This window comes from Ranitomeya imitator, chromosome 8 (assembly GCF_032444005.1).
Source record: "Ranitomeya imitator isolate aRanImi1 chromosome 8, aRanImi1.pri, whole genome shotgun sequence".
NCBI lineage: Eukaryota > Metazoa > Chordata > Amphibia > Anura > Dendrobatidae > Ranitomeya > Ranitomeya imitator.
In genome coordinates, this window is record NC_091289.1 from 1,904,908 (window position 1) to 1,924,291 (window position 19,384).

Here is a 19,384-nt window from a genome sequence, read left to right on the forward strand (position 1 = left end):
CCATCTAGTATATATATATATATATATATATATTACTTTCAAGGAGTATAGCAGGTCATTGAAACTTGTTCATCCGGATGGACAAATCCGTCCAAGGAGGGCAAATAAGTGGCTTTTATTACCTTGACTTATCTAACAAAGGAATGTAAATGATGGGTCATTTATTGTCTAAACCAAGGCCAGAGATGTTATCCTGCTAATTCTATATGCAGATGGCGGCTGTTATGTGCAGGACACATACCATGGTGCAGCAAAGGTTTGTAGTGAGATACATTGGAGTTTAATATGGAAAAGAGAAACTTTAGTGAAGAGGAGACACGTGGAAGAGAGATGGGAAATACAGAGCTCGGTGCGTTCTACCATAATAGTAACATAGTAACATAGTTAGTAAGGCCGAAAAAAGACATTTGTCCATCCAGTTCAGCCTATATTCCATCATAATAAATCCCCAGATCTACGTCCTTCTACAGAACCTAATAATTGTATGATACAATATTGTTCTGCTCCAGGAAGACATCCAGGCCTCTCTTGAACCCCTCGACTGAGTTCGCCATCACCACCTCCTCAGGCAAGCAATTCCAGATTCTCACTGCCCTAACAGTAAAGAATCCTCTTCTATGTTGGTGGAAAAACCTTCTCTCCTCCAGACGCAAAGAATGCCCCCTTGTGCCCGTCACCTTCCTTGGTATAAACAGATCCTCAGCGAGATATTTGTATTGTCCCCTTATATACTTATACATGGTTATTAGATCGCCCCTCAGTTGTCTTTTTTCTAGACTAAATAATCCTAATTTCGCTAATCTATCTGGGTATTGTAGTTCTCCCATCCCCTTTATTAATTTTGTTGCCCTCCTTTGTACTCTCTCTAGTTCCATTATATCCTTCCTGAGCACCGGTGCCCAAAACTGGACACAGTACTCCATGTGCGGTCTAACTAGGGATTTGTACAGAGGCAGTATAATGCTCTCATCATGTGTATCCAGACCTCTTTTAATGCACCCCATGATCCTGTTTGCCTTGGCAGCTGCTGCCTGGCACTGGCTGCTCCAGGTAAGTTTATCATTAACTAGGATCCCCAAGTCCTTCTCCCTGTCAGATTTACCCAGTGGTTTCCCGTTCAGTGTGTAATGGTGATATTGATTCCTTCTTCCCATGTGTATAACCTTACATTTATCATTGTTAAACCTCATCTGCCACCTTTCAGCCCAAGTTTCCAACTTATCCAGATCCATCTGTAGCAGAATACTATCTTCTCTTGTATTAACTGCTTTACATAGTTTTGTATCATCTGCAAATATCGATATTTTACTGTGTAAACCTTCTACCAGATCATTAATGAATATGTTGAAGAGAACAGGTCCCAATACTGACCCCTGCGGTCCCCACTGGTCACAGCGACCCAGTTAGAGACTATACCATTTATAACCACCCTCTGCTTTCTATCACTAAGCCAGTTACTAACCCATTTACACACATTTTCCCCCAGACCAAGCATTCTCATTTTGTGTACCAACTTCTTGTGCGGCACGGTATCAAACGCTTTGGAAAAATCGAGATATACCACGTCCAATGACTCACCGTGGTCCAGCCTATAGCTTACCTCTTCATAAAAACTGATTAGATTGGTTTGACAGGAGCGATTTCTCATAAACCCATGCTGATATGGAGTTAAACAGTTATTCTCATTGAGATAATCCAGAATAACATCCCTCAGAAACCCTTCAAATATTTTACCAACAATAGAGGTTAGACTTACTGGCCTATAATTTCCAGGTTCACTTTTAGAGCCCTTTTTGAATATTGGCACCACATTTGCTATGTGCCAGTCCTGCGGAACAGACCCTGTCGCTATAGAGTCACTAAAAATAAGAAATAATGGTTTATCTATTACATTACTTAGTTCTCTTAGTACTCGTGGGTGTATGCCATCCGGACCCGGAGATTTATCTATTTTAATCTTATTTAGCCGGTTTCGCACCTCTTCTTGGGTTAGATTGGTGACCCTTAATATAGGGTTTTCATTGTTTCTTGGGATTTCACCTAGCATTTCATTTTCCACCGTGAATACCGTGGAGAAGAAGGTGTTTAATATGTTAGCTTTTTCCTCGTCATCTACAACCATTCTTTCCTCACTATTTTTTAAGGGGCCTACATTTTCAGTTTTTATTCTTTTAAGGTACCGTCACACAGTGCAATTTTGATCGCTACGACGGCACGATTTGTGACGTTCGAGCGATATAGGTACGATATCGCAGCGTGTGACACGCTCCTGCGATCAGGGACCCCGCTGTGAATCGTACGTCGTAGCACATCGTTTGAAACTTTCTTTCGTCATCTAGTGTCCCGCTGTGGCGGCATGATCGCATGGTGTGACAAAGGTGTGCACGATATTGTATACGATGTAAAGGGCGGAGGAGCTGGCTACGTAGGAGCGCTGAATTCTCCACCTCCCGTGTGCTGATTGGGCGGTACAATACTGTGCGCTCATTCGACAAAGGACTATTGTTCCCAGCGGATAAAACCGGAGCTCTCGAGCGCGCTATTCATTTCTCTCTAGCACGTGCTGTAAACAGAACTAAATTTGCTGGATTCCCTGGACTTTTAACTACTAGACTTTTACCGCTAAAGGTATGTATAACGCTACAGCGTAGCATATGTTGCGCTTCAACGGGGATAAACGTTGGAGTGTGGTTGATTGTTCCTTTGAGTAGGCCTGAGAACCTCAGGTACACAGCTGTAGCGTGGCCCAATTAATTAATCCTTTTACAGATCGAGATGGTTGACTGCCCCATTTAATACCAGTAGTAACATATATAGTTATTAGATCAATGGTCAGAACATTGTTTTGTAAGCACGTGTATTTATTGTACGTTTGTTTTCTTTTTAGGAACTATGCTCACTTCCGATGAGAGTTCTGTCGTTGCTGCTGCCCTGGTGTTTCAGGCAGCACGTCTCCAAGAGGAGAGACGTCCTAAACGAAAACGTCGCATGTGGACCCGGAGCTGGCTGCAGAAAAGATCCACATTGTCACACATGGGTCTCATAAGAGAGTTACGTGACAATAACCCTCAAGATTTCCGAAACTACCTTCGGATGTCCGAGGAATCCTTCAAAATAATACTGTCTGCTGTTACGCCACTCATACAAAGGTGTGATACGCCGATGCGTGCAGCCGTGCCCGTGGAGGAAAGGTTGGCGGTGACACTGCGGTTCCTGGCAACAGGAAGGTCTCTTCAGGATTTGCAGTTTTCCGCAGCTGTTTCCAGACCTTTCCTGAGCGTTGTGATTCCGGAGACATGCGAGGCCATTGTGCAGAGCTTAAGGCATTATATGGAGGTACTACTATATTTTTTTGGCTGCTGTGTTATGTCGATATATTATACTAGCTATTGAACCCGTTCTACGCCCTGATGGCGAGCATTTCTATAGGTATATGTTCTACATCCTATCATGTGCTGCTCCCATCCTGCGCCCCCATTCTGACATGTGCTGCTGTGATCCTGCGCCTCCATTCTGACATGTGCTGCTACCATTTTGCGGCTCCATTCTGATATGTGCTGCTCCAACCCTGCGCCACCCTTCTTTTATTTGCTGCTCCCAACGTAATTTTATTGATTCTATTATTTAGATATATTGTTTAGCACCCCCTCTGAGTCACCGAAGCCATCTGTAAAAAAATGGCTGCCTGCATACTCTGTGTTGTTGACTTTGTTATACTAATCCATACTGCGCCTCAATCACTGTAGGATGTCCACATGAGAGTGTATGTGCATAATATATTTGACCTAATTTGTACATGTTTCCTTCTCATCTTGCAGTTTCCCAAGACGGCGGATGACTGGAAGAGGATTGGTTCCGATTTTGATGAGCTGTGGCAGTTTCCAAACTGCGGTGGTGCATTAGATGGAAAGCATGTGCGCATCACGCAACCAGCCAACTCTGGATCCTTTTTTTTCAACTACAAAGGATATTTCAGTGTGATCCTCATGGCCCTTGTCAATGCGAACTATGAGTTTGTCGATGTGGATGTTGGCATGAATGGTCGAGTCTCCGACGGTGGTGTTTTTGAACACACTTCATTTGGGGAAAGCTTGAGGAACAATGAACTGCTGTTGCCACTAAATGAAGACACAAAAGCAAACCTAAATTTTGTCTTCATCGCTGATGAAGCTTTCCCTCTTCATCCACATTTGCTGAAGCCATTTGCACAGAGAACACTCACACCGGAGCGCAGAATCTTTAATTACCGGTTGTCGAGGGCCCGTCGTGTGGTTGAAAATGCCTTTGGGATAATGGCAAATCGGTTTAGAGTGTTCCACACAGCTATCAACTTGAAGCTGCCGTCTATAGACATTGTGGTTTTGGCATGCTGTGTGCTGCATAACTTCCTGAGACGTCATGATACGAACTCCTATTCTCCTCCTTCGTTTATTGATGCAGTGGACGCACGAACCGGAGATATTGTGCCCGGGGAATGGCGTACACAACCGGATAATTTTACAGCTCTTCAAGCTCTTGGATCTGGCAGACAGGCAGACGATGCAAGGGACTGTCTCGAAAAATACTGTCAGTACTTTAATGGTTCTGGAGCTGTACCGTGGCAGGATCGCGCCGTATAACATAAAAATTTGTTTTTTTGCTTTGCTGTCATATAAACCTCTCTAAATAACTTTAAATGTGATGCCTATACAATGGTGCTGTTAACCCTTATAGCTTGGTAAACATTAAAGAAAGAATGCGAAGATTTTTGGTTTTTTTTGTAACACTTCTTGGTTTTAAATTATTTTACAACAAAATATAACATAACCCCCCCACCAAAAAAAATATTATCTCCTGCCCAAGAGGTGTCGCAGCGTCACGCCCTGCTGCTCCACTTGACTCTGGAGGAGCGCTGCTGTCTGCTGCAGGAGCGCTGCTGTCCGCTCCAGTCGCAATTGTCTCGCCAGGAGCTCTCTTACGGTGGGCGGTTCTGTGGATAGAAGAGGTTGAAGAACCAACGTTGAATCCGCTGAAAATACATCTCGACCTCTGGGGCAGGACCAAATTTTCTGTGTTGTAAATTTCTATTTGGTCTGGCACCACAGGGCGATGTAAATTTTAATATATTTTACAGTTTTGGTTGTCTATGGTGACATCCAGCAGAAAACCACTCGCATTATCTTGATACTTACGGAGAAGGGACGCCGGTTCCTCATTGCCAGAACCAGAGCTGCTAATGTCCCATCCCAGCGATCTGGCTACTGCTGCAGCACCTAAAAGCAAATAATAACAGATCTGGTTAACTATGGAACACGCCGTTGGGAAGCGCTCGCTGTTTTGGTCACTTACGTATGTTAGCTTCTGGGGAGAATGCCGCGGACCCGGGGGAGGAAGAGGAGTGTCGAAAGGGAGGTGTTGAGGGTGGTGTAGGGGTGCGAGGCCGTCTGCTCTCTGGTGGTGGCGTGGTAGGCCGCTGGGTCATTACTGCGTCTGTAATGTATTCAAATATTTCCGCTACCCTCTTATGTCCCGTATGCAGTTGAAAACCTGTAATCTATGATTGTTAACTTACGTGACGTCACGGACTGTGGGCTCCCGCTGGTGGTGGATGCTGTGGTGCTGCTGGCAATGGCAGGTACCTGTTGCCGCCGCTGTCTCTCTACACAGAAAGTTAACAAACGCAATCTTTAAAAACACATGTAGAGTGCTGCAGATCAAAGCTAACAATATACTGAAACATAAAATTTATATCACACTTCACAGGGGTGCGAGGGTGCATGGTCGCAACAGATGGTGGAGGTGTGGTAGGCCGCTGGGTCATTACTGCGTCTGTAATGTCTTCAAATATTTCAGGTACCCTGTTATGTCCCGTGTGATGTTAAAAAAAATGCAATAAATGATTGTGAACTTACGTGATGTCCCGGACTGTGAAGATGGGGTACTGGTGGCAATGGTGGGTCTGACTTGCCGCCACCGCTGTCTCTCTACACCTAAAGTAAAGAATCACAATGTTTACACACAAATGTTGAGTGCTGCAGAGCAAAGCTTACAATATACTCAAACATAAAATCGAGATCACACTTTACAGGGGTGCGATACTCTGACATGTCTGTGGGCTCTGGGGTTCAATGGTCTTCCTGTCTTTGGAAAACGTATTATTTCATCAGTAGGCCAACCTCCTCCGTTAATATTTATGGGAAATTGAGAAAGTAAAAATTATGGACATCTTAATAATTTCAAGATGGAGGTTGAGATTAGGGAACCCGACAAGTTTTCTCACGGACAACGCATATTCTGCTTGGAGAATAACTAAATTGTACAAAAACGGGGCATGTGTTTTAATGCATTTGAGGTCACGTTGGCGACCATGAGCGCAAGACTCCCTCCCAAACCCCCCCCCTCCTGACAGCGTGCATCTCCCAATCCCCCCATAATAGTACTTGCCTCGCCTTGCCTCCGCACGCAACTCCGCAAACATTTGTGGCGTTTTATAGCGGAGGTCAGCCCATTTTTTACGCAGCTGAAGCTGACTGCGGCAGACACCAAACCTCCTCTCCATCATTCTTGTTATTTGTCCAAGCACTTCTCGCTTGTGGATGTGTGGGTGGGCAGGGCGGCTCTCCAGACCCTCGTAATCCATGGCATCCATCTGGGAAATAAAAAAAAGGAGTTCTGGCTGCCCCAGAGGAGCAGAACGCATTCTCGCCGCCATTTTAGATGGAATGACCCTGAAGAGCAACGCCCAGAGGAGGAGCTGCGCTCCGCCGTCCTGCCGCGCCATTGGCATCGCAATAGCGTTGCCGTTTATGAACAGCGTCACATTTGTGACGACTGAGCGTTAAGAAAGGAACGCACATAGTAAATGCCGTTCGAAGTATCGTTATATAACGCCGGAGCGGCACGTTAAGTACGCTCGTGGTCTATGACGGCGTGATGACGTTACAGCGTTCCTGCGTGCCTGCCCTAGCTTGTTTTTGTCCCCTGACATCGTGATAATGGCTGCCAGTCGCCGTGGTCCACCTATGGGCATCCCAGAGCTCAAGTTCCTTATTGGAACAATGGATAGGATGCAGTATGAAACCACAGGGATGGTGCTGCACCGCAACCAGCACAAGGAGGAAGTTGTCCGTGTGGTGTCTGAGGGCCTCAGGAAGCGGTTTGGGATAACTCGGACCAAGGCCCAGATTGTTAAAAAATGGGGCGATCTCAAGTCGAAAAGGCCAGAGCGCCTGCAGGAGCTTCGCCAGGAGATTAGCAGAGGTCAGTACGCAGGTACCCAAAAGTATGTTGGACAGCTATGGGACAGTTTGAACGTTGCAGAGCCACTATGTGCCCACTGCTATGGGACAGTATGAACGTTGCAGAGCCACTATGTGCCACTGCTATGGGACAGTTTGAATGTTGCAGAGCCACTATGTGCCACTGCTATGGGACAGTTTGAATGTTGCAGAGCCACTATGTGCCCACTGCTATGGGACAGTATGAACGTTGCAGAGCCACTATGTGCCACAGCTATGGGACAGTTTGAACGTTGCAGAGCCACTATGTGCCACAGCTATGGGACAGTTTGAACGTTGCAGAGCCACTATGAGCCACAGCTATGGGACAGTTTCAACGTTGCAGAGCCACTATGTGCCACTGCTATGGGACAGTTTCAACGTTGCAGTGCCACAGCTATGGGACAGTTTGAACGTTGCAGAGCCACTATGTGCCACAGCTATGGGACAGTTTCAACGTTGCAGAGCCACTATGAGCCACAGCTATGGGACAGTTTCAACGTTGCAGAGCCACTATGTGCCACTGCTATGGGACAGTTTCAACGTTGCAGTGCCACAGCTATGGGACAGTTTGAACGTTGCAGAGCCACTATGTGCCACAGCTATGGGACAGTTTCAACGTTGCAGAGCCACTATGTGCCACTGCTATGGGACAGTTTGAACGTTGCAGAGCCACTATGTGCCACTGCTATGGGACAGTTTGAACGTTGCAGAGCCACTATGTGCCACAGCTATGGGACAGTTTCAACGTTGCAGAGCCACTATGTGCCACTGCTATGGGACAGTTTGAACGTTGCAGAGCCACTATGTGCCACAGCTATGGGACAGTTTCTACGTTGCAGAGCCACTATGTGCCACTGCTATGGGACAGTTTGAACGTTGCAGAGCCACTATGTGCCACTGCTATGGGACAGTTTGAACGTTGCAGAGCCACTATGTGCCACTGCTATGGGACAGTTTGAACGTTGCAGAGCCACTATGTGCCACAGCTATGGGACAGTTTCTACGTTGCAGAGCCACTATGTGCCACTGCTATGGGACAGTTTGAACGTTGCAGAGCCACTATGTGCCACAGCTATGGGACAGTTTCAACGTTGCAGTGCCACAGCTATGGGACAGTATGAACGGTGACAAGTACTATGTGGCACAGCGAACTGCTGACCTAACTTTTTTTTTTCCTTCACAGAGGCAAAGAGACAGCGCCGCCGCCACGAGGCATCCCGCCCAGCCTCTTCTGGCTCTGTGCCCTCAGGGTCAAATGTCCCGGAGCCCTCCGGGTCAACTCCTCCAGATCCTAGTAGGTTCCCACAATAATGTGATTTGGATTTTGTTTCAGGTCCCCTTCCCCCCCCCGGCAGCCAGTGTTGCCATATATGCTTACCAACCTTTTTTTTTTTTTAATTTTTTTTTTTTTTTTTTTTTCCTTCACAGAGGCAAAGACACAGCACCGCCGCCGCCACGAGGCATCCCGCCCAGCCTCTTCTGGCTCTGTGCCCTCAGGGTCCAATGTCCCGGAGCCCTCCGGGTCAACTCCTCCAGATCCTAGTAGGTTCCCACAATTATGTGATTTGGATTTTGTTTCAGGTCCCCTTCCCCCCCCCGGCAGCCAGTGTTGCCATATATGCTAACCGAACTTTTTTAAAAAATTTTTATTTTTTTTTTTCTTCACAGAGTCAAAGACACAGCACCACCGCCGCCACGAGGCATCCCGCCCAGCCTCTCCTGGCTCTGTGCCCTCCGGGTCAACTCCTCCAGATCCTAGTAGGTTCCCACAATTATGTGATTTGGATTAAGTTGCAGGTCCCCTCTTAACACCCCCCCCCTCCCCCGGCAGCCACTGTTGCCATATATGCTGACAGACCTTGTTTTTTTTTTTTCCTTCACAGAGGCAAAGAGACAGCGCCGCCGCCGACAGCACGAGGCATTCAACAGCGACTCAGATCCCGAAGTGCCCTCCGTGCCTCAACATCCTAGTAGGTTCCCACAATTAAGTTATTTTGATTTTGTTGCAGGCCCACTCTTTCACCCCCAACCCAAACCCCCACCCTCCCCCCCTTCCCCCCCAAGTCAGTTTTGCTTATTTTTTTTTATTTTTTTTCATTCACAGAAGCAAAGACACATCGGGAGACTACTGTGTTATTAATGTTATGTTTTTTGACCCACAGCTCTCGTCACTGTCAACAAGGAGGATCTTGAAGCCGGCATAGACAAGTTACTCCACACTATGGCACATATTCAGGAGCAGCACAATGTGGCAATGGAGGAGCTGCAGAAGCTGCGGGACATGTGCCAGCAGTTGTAGGCGGGCCAATAATCCATTTTTTGTTGTTCCAATTAAAAGATTTTGTTAAACTTTCATTCGATTTTTTTTTTTAGTTAACTGTACATGAATTTGTTACGTTAATTTGTTCCCTCATACAGTGCTGTGATTGAGACACACCAATCAAAAAGTAGTGATAGAATTTATAATAAAAGCTTTTATTTGAAACATTATTTTAACAAGACAATAAAAAAAAAGGAATGTAAAAGTAGTTAGGAAATCACAAATTATGATACGACGATTGTTCCGGCTGAAAATTTTGGTGCCTGATGGGCGAAGCCATATGTAAAGGTATTGGCGTGTAGGAGTTATTAGGGGGTGGCTGGCCGAAGTGGGAAACGTGAGGATTGTGTCGCATCGATGTCTGACCCTGTGACCAACCATTGAAATTTGATGGCTCTGTCCGCTGTATTGGCCGGGAAGAGACCAAACAAGTGTTCTTGTCCAAATCGCCATCAGTACCCTTGTTTACTGCTTCCAGAATCAGACGCTCTGCTAGTATTCTTTGGTTGTCGTCCATTTTGGCCAGTTTGTCAACCACATAGTGTCCAAACCCCTCTAACGCAGGGCTAACATTTCTTGTCAACACCTTCTTTGCAAGGCTCAATAGTTCATTTGAGGCGTCTGAGGTGGCTTTCCGTTTTCTTGGACCTTGCCTCGATTGAGTCCTGGCAGGTGCAGCCTCCACTAGATCTGTTGTTGTGCAGTCCTGTGAACAGTCTAGTGTACTCTCCTGCGCACTGTCATCCTGGGGGGGGGGAAAAAAAACAAGTTATGAACCCGGCAACAAAAAGTAGTACCACCATAACCGCATCCAAACTATATATTCGTAGTAGGTAACAAAAAGATTATAATATATTTGATGCTTAGTAATATTCTTTAACCCTCCCTTTTATTGAATACTTTGAACTACACTGTTCTGACTGCTAGGGGAACCTGACCAATATTTTATAGTCTAAATAGTCTCAACAAGAGTACATCGGCAGCTTGAAGCGATACTATTTTCTATATTGCTTAGATGGTATGGTTTACATATATCTCCATTTCATACATATTAAGTTCCCCATATAATACTTGACTGCGACAGGGTTACTTATGTGTACATGTTTTTGTAACAACTTCAAACTGATGTGATAATCAGAAGTATAAAACCTAAAATGCAGAGAAAAATTATGTAATTATAGGACACATTGGTGAACTTTCGTCCAAAGAGCTACTTACTTGTTGCCCTTGTGACTCCTGCTCGGCGTGGTTCTCCGAAACTATTGGTTCCACAGGTGCCAACAATCGAAGACACGTTGAAGTCCGTGGCACCTCTTGGTCCCTCAGAAAATTAAGATGCTCAAAATACCACAGTTTTGGCACATAAACTTCTTCAGTGGAAGCTCCGGACCTTGTAGTCTGAAGAACCTTGTTCAGCTCCTTCCTCCAGACCGTGCGGAGCGCCTGGATTTTCTTTTTAATAACTGCTTCGTTAGCTGCCTCATCTGGTGCCTGACGATTGTAAAGCTCAATGAGCTGTAAGTAACCCTCCCTCCTCTTTTCCCTGTTACAATACTCAGGAGATTTTATTTTCCAGAGGCAGGGAAAAGACTGATAAATCTCGATGAAATCCCTGATGAACTCCACACGATTTGACATCTAAAAAGTAATTATAAAAAAAAATTACATGGTTGACAAAGAGTCCTATTAACAATACTTTTGCCAGTGTGCCAAACGCTTAACAGCAGCCACACAAAGCGCTCATGCCTACCATCGCTTCTTCCATCTGCCACGCCATAGGCCACCATAACCCAAAACAGTGTACCGCCCGCTTCCCTACAGCAGCCACACAAAGCGCTCATGGTGACCATACATTGTACCATCTGCCACGCTGTAGCGCAACAGACACAACCGGTCATAAGCAGTCACAACAGCGTACCATCCGCATCGTTTCAGCGGCGGAACGAAGCGGTCATGCCGAACAAACTGAGTTCCATCTACCACGCTGTAGCCCACCAGTCACGACCAGTCACAACACCGTACCATCCGCATCGCTTCTTCCATCTGCCGCGCCATAGGCCACCATAACCCAAAACAGTGTACCGCCCGCTTCCCTACAGCAGCCACACAAAGCGCTCATGGTGACCATACATTGTACCATCTGCCACGCTCTAGCTCAACACACACAACCGGTCATAAGCAGTCACAACAGCGTACCATCCGCATCGTTTCAGCGGCGGAACGAAGCGGTCATGCCGAACAAACTGAGTTCCATCTACCACGCTGTAGCCCACCAGTCACAACCAAGCACAACAGCGTACCATCTGCCACATTGTAGCCCTCCAGTCACAACAGTGTACCATCCACTTCGCTTCAGCGGTGGAACGAAGCACTCATGCCGTCCATACAGCGTTCCATCCACCCCGCCAAAGCGGTTTACATACCTCGAAGCAGCGGTGCAAAGCGTAGTATATTCAGCGAGGTACAAAATTCCGATGTCCAGGTCCACCAAGTGTCCAAGTACGAAGTGAAGAAAGGAAATTTTGAAAGCAGTGAAGTGGCATTGGGAACAATAGCGCTCAGGTGACAAATTTTCCAACCAATTGTGTGCACAGAACCTTTGGCCTATCACCACACTAACTAGTGGCACAACACGCCCCTTGTGAACAACGTCACGCACAGATTATGCAAAATTTGCTCTGAATCGTCGTGTGTGACACGACCGTACGACTGTCCCATACGACTTCTACATAGCAAATACGTCATGAATTTATCGCTTCAGCGTCGTGCATCGTGTAGTGTGACCGCAGTCTACGATGTTTGAAACGATAATTAAGCGACGATGCAACGTCACAAATCGTGCCGTCGTAGCGATCTAAATTGCACTGTGTGACGGTACCATTACTATTGATATAGTTGAAGAACAGTTTGGGATTAGTTTTTCTCTCCTTAGCAATGTGCTTCTCTGTTTCCTTTTTGGCAGCTTTAATTAGTTTTTTAGATAAAGTATTTTTCTCCCTATAGTTTTTTAGAGCTTCAATGGTGCCATCCTGCTTTAGTAGTGCAAATGCTTTCTTTTTACTGTTAATTGCCTGTCTTACTTCTTTGTTTAGCCACATTGGGTTTTTCCTATTTCTAGTCCTTTTATTCCCACAAGGTATAAACCGCTTACACTGCCTATTTAGGATGTTCTTAAACATTTCCCATTTATTATCTGTATTCTCATTTCTGAGGATATTGTCCCAGTCTACCAGATTAAGGGCATCTCTAAGCTGGTCAAACTTTGCCTTCCTAAAGTTCAATGTTTTTGTGACTCCCTGACAAGTCCCCCTAGTGAAAGACAGGTGAAACTGTACAATATTGTGGTCGCTATTTCCTAAATGCCCGACCACCTGCAGATTTGTTATTCTGTCAGGTCTATTAGATAGTATTAGGTCTAAAAGTGCTGCTCCTCTGGTTGGATTCTGCACCAATTGTGAAAGATAATTTTTCTTGGTTATTAGCAGAAACCTGTTGCCTTTATGGGTTTCACAGGTTTCTGTTTCCCAGTTAATATCCGGGTAGTTAAAGTCCCCCATAACCAGGACCTCATTATGGGTTGCAGCTTCATCTATCTGCTTTAGAAGTAGACTTTCCATGCTTTCTGTTATATTTGGGGGTTTGTAACAGACCCCAATGAGAATTTTGTTACCATTTTTCCCTCCATGAATTTCAACCCATATGGACTCGACATCCTCATTCCCTTCGCTAATATCCTCCCTTAAAGTGGACTTTAGACAAGACTTTACATAGAGACAAACCCCTCCTCCTCTCCGATTTTTACGATCCTTTCTAAACAGACTGTAACCCTGTAAGTTAACTGCCCAGTCATAGCTTTCATCTAACCATGTCTCGGTTATTCCCACTATGTCAAAGTTACCTGTAGATATTTCTGCTTCTAGTTCTTCCATCTTGTTTGTCAGGCTTCTGGCGTTTGCGAGCATGCAGTTTAGAGGATTTTGTTTTGTTCCAATCTCCTCACTGTGGATTGTTTTAGAAATGTTCTTACCTCCCTTCTGAGTATGTTTTCCTGGGTCGTCTTTGTTCGAGTCTAATGTTTTTCTTTCCGTCCCCTCTTCTTCTAGTTTAACGCCCTCCTGATGAGTGTAGCGAGTCTTCTGGCGAATGTGTGTTTCCCAGGTTTGTTGAGGTGTAGTCCGTCTCTGGCGAGGAGTCCATCATACCAGTAATTCACACCGTGGTCCAGGAATCCAAATCCTTGTTGTCTGCACCATCGTCTTAGCCAGTTGTTTGCATCAAGGATCCTGTTCCATCTCCTGGTGCCATGCCCGTCTACTGGAAGGATAGAAGAAAAAACTACCTGTGCATCCAGTTCCTTTACTTTCTTCCCCAACTCTTCAAAGTCCTTGCAGATTGTCGGTAGGTCCTTCCTTGCCGTGTCATTGGTGCCAACATGTATCAGAAGAAATGGGTGGACGTCCTTGGAGCTGAAGAGCTTTGGTATCCTATCGGTCACATCCTTGATCATCGCACCTGGAAGGCAGCATACTTCTCTTGCAGTTATGTCCGGTCTGCAGATGGCTGCTTCGGTGCCTCTCAGTAGTGAGTCTCCCACCACCACCACTCTTCGTTGCTTCTTGGCTGTACTTTTTGCTGTCACTTGTTGCTGTGTGCCCTTTTCTTTTTTGCTTGCTGGTATTGCTTCATTCTTAGGTGTGCCATCTTCATCCTCTACAAAGATTTGATATCGGTTCTTCAGTTGTGTGGTTGGTGATTTCTCCATGGTCTTCTTGCTTCTTTTGGTCACATGCTTCCACTCATCTGCTTTTGGAGGTTCTCTGACACTTTTTGCACCTTCTGTGACCACTAGAGATGCTTCTGTTCTGTCTAAAAAGTCTTCATTCTCTTTGATGAGTTTCAAAGTTGCTATTCTTTCTTCCAGACCCCGCACCTTTTCTTCTAAAAGGGCCACTAGTCTACACTTCTGACAGGTGAAATTGGATTCTTCTTCTGGTCGATCTGTGAACATGTAGCACATGCTGCAGCTCACCATGTAGGTTGTCACATCTGCCATGTTGCTCCTAGATCCTGCTGACTTGCTGTGTGTTTTCCTTCTTGTGTAATCTACTCAGCCAAGCTCTCTTGCAATAATGTCCTACAGGCAAAAATTTGCGCGCCTTACGGTGATGCTTTCGAAGCAGCTGGTCCCGGCTGTACCCAACGATCTTCTAGCTTAGGGAGACTTCGCTTCTCCCAGAAGGCACCTGGAATATGCAAATTAGCCTCCTGAAGCTTGAATCCCTGGTTTGGTGATGCTTTCGAAGCAGCTGGTCCCGGCTGTACCCAACGATCTTCTAGCTTAGGGAGACTTCGCTTCTCCCAGAAGGCACCTGGAATATGCAAATTAGCCTCCTGAAGCTTGAATCCCTGGTTTGGTGATGCTTTCGAAGCAGCTGGTCCCGGCTGTACCCAACGATCTTCTAGCTTAGGGAGACTTCGCTTCTCCCAGAAGGCACCTGGAATATGCAAATTAGCCTCCTGAAGCTTGAATCCCTGGTTTGGTGATGCTTTCGAAGCAGCTGGTCCCGGCTGTACCCAACGATCTTCTAGCTTAGGGAGACTTCGCTTCTCCCAGAAGGCACCTGGAATATGCAAATTAGCCTCCTGAAGCTTGAATCCCTGGTTTGGTGATGCTTTCGAAGCAGCTGGTCCCGGCTGTACCCAACGATCTTCTAGCTTAGGGAGACTTCGCTTCTCCCAGAAGGCACCTGGAATATGCAAATTAGCCTCCTGAAGCTTGAATCCCTGGTTTGGTGATTCTTTCCAAGCAGCTGGTCCCGGCTGTACCCAACGATCTTCTAGCTTAGGGAGACTTCGCTTCTCCCAGAAGGCACCTGGAATATGCAAATTAGCCTCCTGAAGCTTGAATCCCTGGTTTGGTGATGCTTTCGAAGCAGCTGGTCCCGGCTGTACCCAACGATCTTCTAGCTTAGGGAGACTTCGCTTCTCCCAGAAGGCACCTGGAATATGCAAATTAGCCTCCTGAAGCTTGAATCCCTGGTTTGGTGATGCTTTCGAAGCAGCTGGTCCCGGCTGTACCCAACGATCTTCTAGCTTAGGGAGACTTCGCTTCTCCCAGAAGGCACCTGGAATATGCAAATTAGCCTCCTGAAGCTTGAATCCCTGGTTTGGTGATGCTTTCGAAGCAGCTGGTCCCGGCTGTACCTAACGATCTTCTAGCTTAGGGAGACTTCGCTTCTCCCAGAAGGCACCTGGAATATGCAAATTAGCCTCCTGAAGCTTGAATCCCTGGTTTGGTGATGCTTTCGAAGCAGCTGGTCCCGGCTGTACCTAACGATCTTCTAGCTTAGGGAGACTTCGCTTCTCCCAGAAGGCACCTGGAATATGCAAATTAGCCTCCTGAAGCTTGAATCCCTGGTTTGGTGATGCTTTCGAAGCAGCTGGTCCCGGCTGTACCCAACGATCTTCTAGCTTAGGGAGACTTCGCTTCTCCCAGAAGGCACCTGGAATATGCAAATTAGCCTCCTGAAGCTTGAATCCCTGGTTTGGTGATGCTTTCGAAGCAGCTGGTCCCGGCTGTACCCAACGATCTTCTAGCTTAGGGAGACTTCGCTTCTCCCAGAAGGCACCTGGAATATGCAAATTAGCCTCCTGAAGCTTGAATCCCTGGTTTGGTGATGCTTTCGAAGCAGCTGGTCCCGGCTGTACCCAACAATCTTCTAGCTTAGGGAGACTTCGCTTCTCCCAGAAGGCACCTGGAATATGCAAATTAGCCTCCTGAAGCTTGAATCCCTGGTTTGGTGATGCTTTCGAAGCAGCTGGTCCCGGCTGTACCCAACGATCTTCTAGCTTAGGGAGACTTCGCTTCTCCCAGAAGGCACCTGGAATATGCAAATTAGCCTCCTGAAGCTTGAATCCCTGGTTTGGTGATGCTTTCGAAGCAGCTGGTCCCGGCTGTACCCAACGATCTTCTAGCTTAGGGAGACTTCGCTTCTCCCAGAAGGCACCTGGAATATGCAAATTAGCCTCCTGAAGCTTGAATCCCTGGTTTGGTGATGCTTTCGAAGCAGCTGGTCCCGGCTGTACCCAACGATCTTCTAGCTTAGGGAGACTTCGCTTCTCCCAGAAGGCACCTGGAATATGCAAATTAGCCTCCTGAAGCTTGAATCCCTGGTTTGGTGATGCTTTCGAAGCAGCTGGTCCCGGCTGTACCTAACGATCTTCTAGCTTAGGGAGACTTCGCTTCTCCCAGAAGGCACCTGGAATATGCAAATTAGCCTCCTGAAGCTTGAATCCCTGGTTTGGTGATGCTTTCGAAGCAGCTGGTCCCGGCTGTACCCAACGATCTTCTAGCTTAGGGAGACTTCGCTTCTCCCAGAAGGCACCTGGAATATGCAAATTAGCCTCCTGAAGCTTGAATCCCTGGTTTGGTGATGCTTTCGAAGCAGCTGGTCCCGGCTGTACCCAACGATCTTCTAGCTTAGGGAGACTTCGCTTCTCCCAGAAGGCACCTGGAATATGCAAATTAGCCTCCTGAAGCTTGAATCCCTGGTTTGGTGATGCTTTCGAAGCAGCTGGTCCCGGCTGTACCCAACAATCTTCTAGCTTAGGGAGACTTCGCTTCTCCCAGAAGGCACCTGGAATATGCAAATTAGCCTCCTGAAGCTTGAATCCCTGGTTTGGTGATGCTTTCGAAGCAGCTGGTCCCGGCTGTACCCAACGATCTTCTAGCTTAGGGAGACTTCGCTTCTCCCAGAAGGCACCTGGAATATGCAAATTAGCCTCCTGAAGCTTGAATCCCTGGTTAATAATGTGATGTATGACTTTATGTTATTTGAGTGACTTATCTTTTATTAAATTCATTTTTGTTTATTCAATTTTCACGTGAGCATTTATTATTCATCGCAATCCTTGAATCCCTAACTAAACAAGGCCCCAGATTTCACTCGCCGGTTTGTAGTGCAGACAGATGCCAGCACCTATGGGCGAGGTGGTTCTCAGCCAGGTGACCCAACAAGGAGAGGAACAAACAAGGAGAGGAACACCCAGTTCTGTACCTAAGCAGGAAACTCCTGCCCAGAGAAGTGGCTTATGCCACCATTGAAAAAGAATGTTTAGCAATTGTGTGAGCTCTGAGGAAGCTGCAGCCATACCTCTATGGGCGCAACTTCACCGTGATCACAGATCATAACCCACTGAGATGGCTCAACAGATGGAGTCTGATATTACAGCAATATGATTAGAAGGGAGTTGATCATGGCAATGCCGATGGCCTTTCTCGCCAAGATGGGGCAGAACCAGATACGTGCTCGGGAGCTGACCTGGAAGTCAACCCCCATGCACGTTCATAAGGAGGGAGGTGTGGTGGAATATGAATAGGTATGGAGGTATCACTAGCAGTAATTTAGCATCTGCCTGCAGCTCTCACAGAAGTTCACAGCATACAATTATATGAAAAAGTTTGGGCACCCCTAGTAATCTTAATGTTTTATAACAATTGTTTTTTTTTGCAACAGCTATTTCAGTTTCATATATCTAATAACTGTTGGACACAGTAATGTTTCTGCCTTGAAATGAGGTTTATTGTACTAACAGAAAATGTGCAATCCGCATTCAAACAAAATGTGACAGGTGCATAAGTATGGGCACCCCACCAGAAAAGTGACATTAATATTTAGTAGATCCTCCTTTTGCAAAAATAACAGCCTCTAGTCGCCTCCTGTAGCTTTTAATGAGTTCCTGGATCCTGGATGAAGGTATTTTTGACCATTCCTCTTTACAAAACAATTCCAGTTCAGTTAAGTTTGATGGTTGCCGAGCATGGACAGCCCTCTTCAAATGATCCCACAGATGTTCAATGATATTCAGGTCTGGGGACTGGGATGGCCATTCCAGAACAGTGTAATTGTTCCTCTGCATGAATGCCTGAGTAGATTTGGAGCGGTGTTTTGGATCATTGTCTTGCTGAAAGATCCATCCCCTGCGTGACTTCAACTTTGTCACTGATTCATGAACATTATTGTCAAGAATCTGCTGATACTGAGAGGAATCCATGCGTCCCTCAACTTTAACAAGATTCCCGGTGCCGGCATTGGCCACACAGCCCCAAAGCATGATGGAACCTCCACCAAATTTTACTGTGGGTAGCAAGTGTTTTTCTTGGAATGCTGTGTTTTTTGGCCGCAATGCATAATGCCTTTTTGTATGACCAAACAACTCAATCTTGGTTTCATCAGTCCACAGGACCTTCTTCCAAAAAGAAATTGGCTTCTCCAAATGTGCTTTTGCATACCTCAGCCGACTCGGTTTGTGGCGTGCTTGCAGAAACGGCTTCTTTCGCATCACTCTCCCATACAGCTTCTCCTTGTGCAAAGTGCGTTGTATAGTTGACCGATGCACAGTGACACCATCTGCAGCAAGTTGATGCTGCAGCTCTCTGGAGGTGGTCTGAGGATTGTTCTTGACTGATCTCACCATTCTTCTTCTCTGCCTTTCTGATGTTTTTCTTGGCCTGCCACTTCTGGCCTTAACAAGAACTGTACCTGTGTATTTCCATTTCCTTACTATGTTCCTCACAGTGGAAATTGACAGGTTACATCTCTGAGACAGCTTTTTGTATCCTTCCCCTGAACAACTATGTTGAATAATTTTTGTTTTCAGATCATTAGACAGTTGTTTTGAGGAGCCCATGATGCCATTCTTCAGAGGAGATTCAAACAGGAGAACAACTGGCAAGTGGCCACTTTAAGTAGCTTTTCTCATGATTGCATACACCTGGCTATGAAGTTCAAAGCTCAGTGAGGTT

The 19,384-nt window shown here is 46.2% G+C and overlaps 1 protein-coding gene and 1 long non-coding RNA gene across 2 annotated transcripts; both read right to left on the reverse strand.

Moving 5' to 3' along the window:
- Positions 1-5,332: 5,332 nt before the first annotated feature.
- Positions 5,333-5,941, reverse strand: LOC138647172 (uncharacterized). Its single transcript, XR_011314911.1, has 3 exons — positions 5,892-5,941; positions 5,552-5,638; positions 5,333-5,469 (listed from the first exon to the last, which is right to left on the reverse strand). It is a non-coding gene; the product is annotated as an uncharacterized lncRNA (long non-coding RNA).
- Positions 5,942-9,715: 3,774 nt separating this feature from the next.
- On the reverse strand, positions 9,716-12,583 carry LOC138647174 (uncharacterized). The gene is made up of 3 exons (XM_069735986.1): positions 12,003-12,583; positions 10,798-11,217; positions 9,716-10,324 (listed from the first exon to the last, which is right to left on the reverse strand). Exons 2-3 carry the CDS (start codon positions 11,215-11,217, stop codon positions 9,797-9,799), a joined length of 948 nt encoding a protein of 315 aa, XP_069592087.1. The 5' UTR covers positions 12,003-12,583; the 3' UTR covers positions 9,716-9,796.
- Between the last annotated feature and the right edge of the window lie 6,801 nt (positions 12,584-19,384).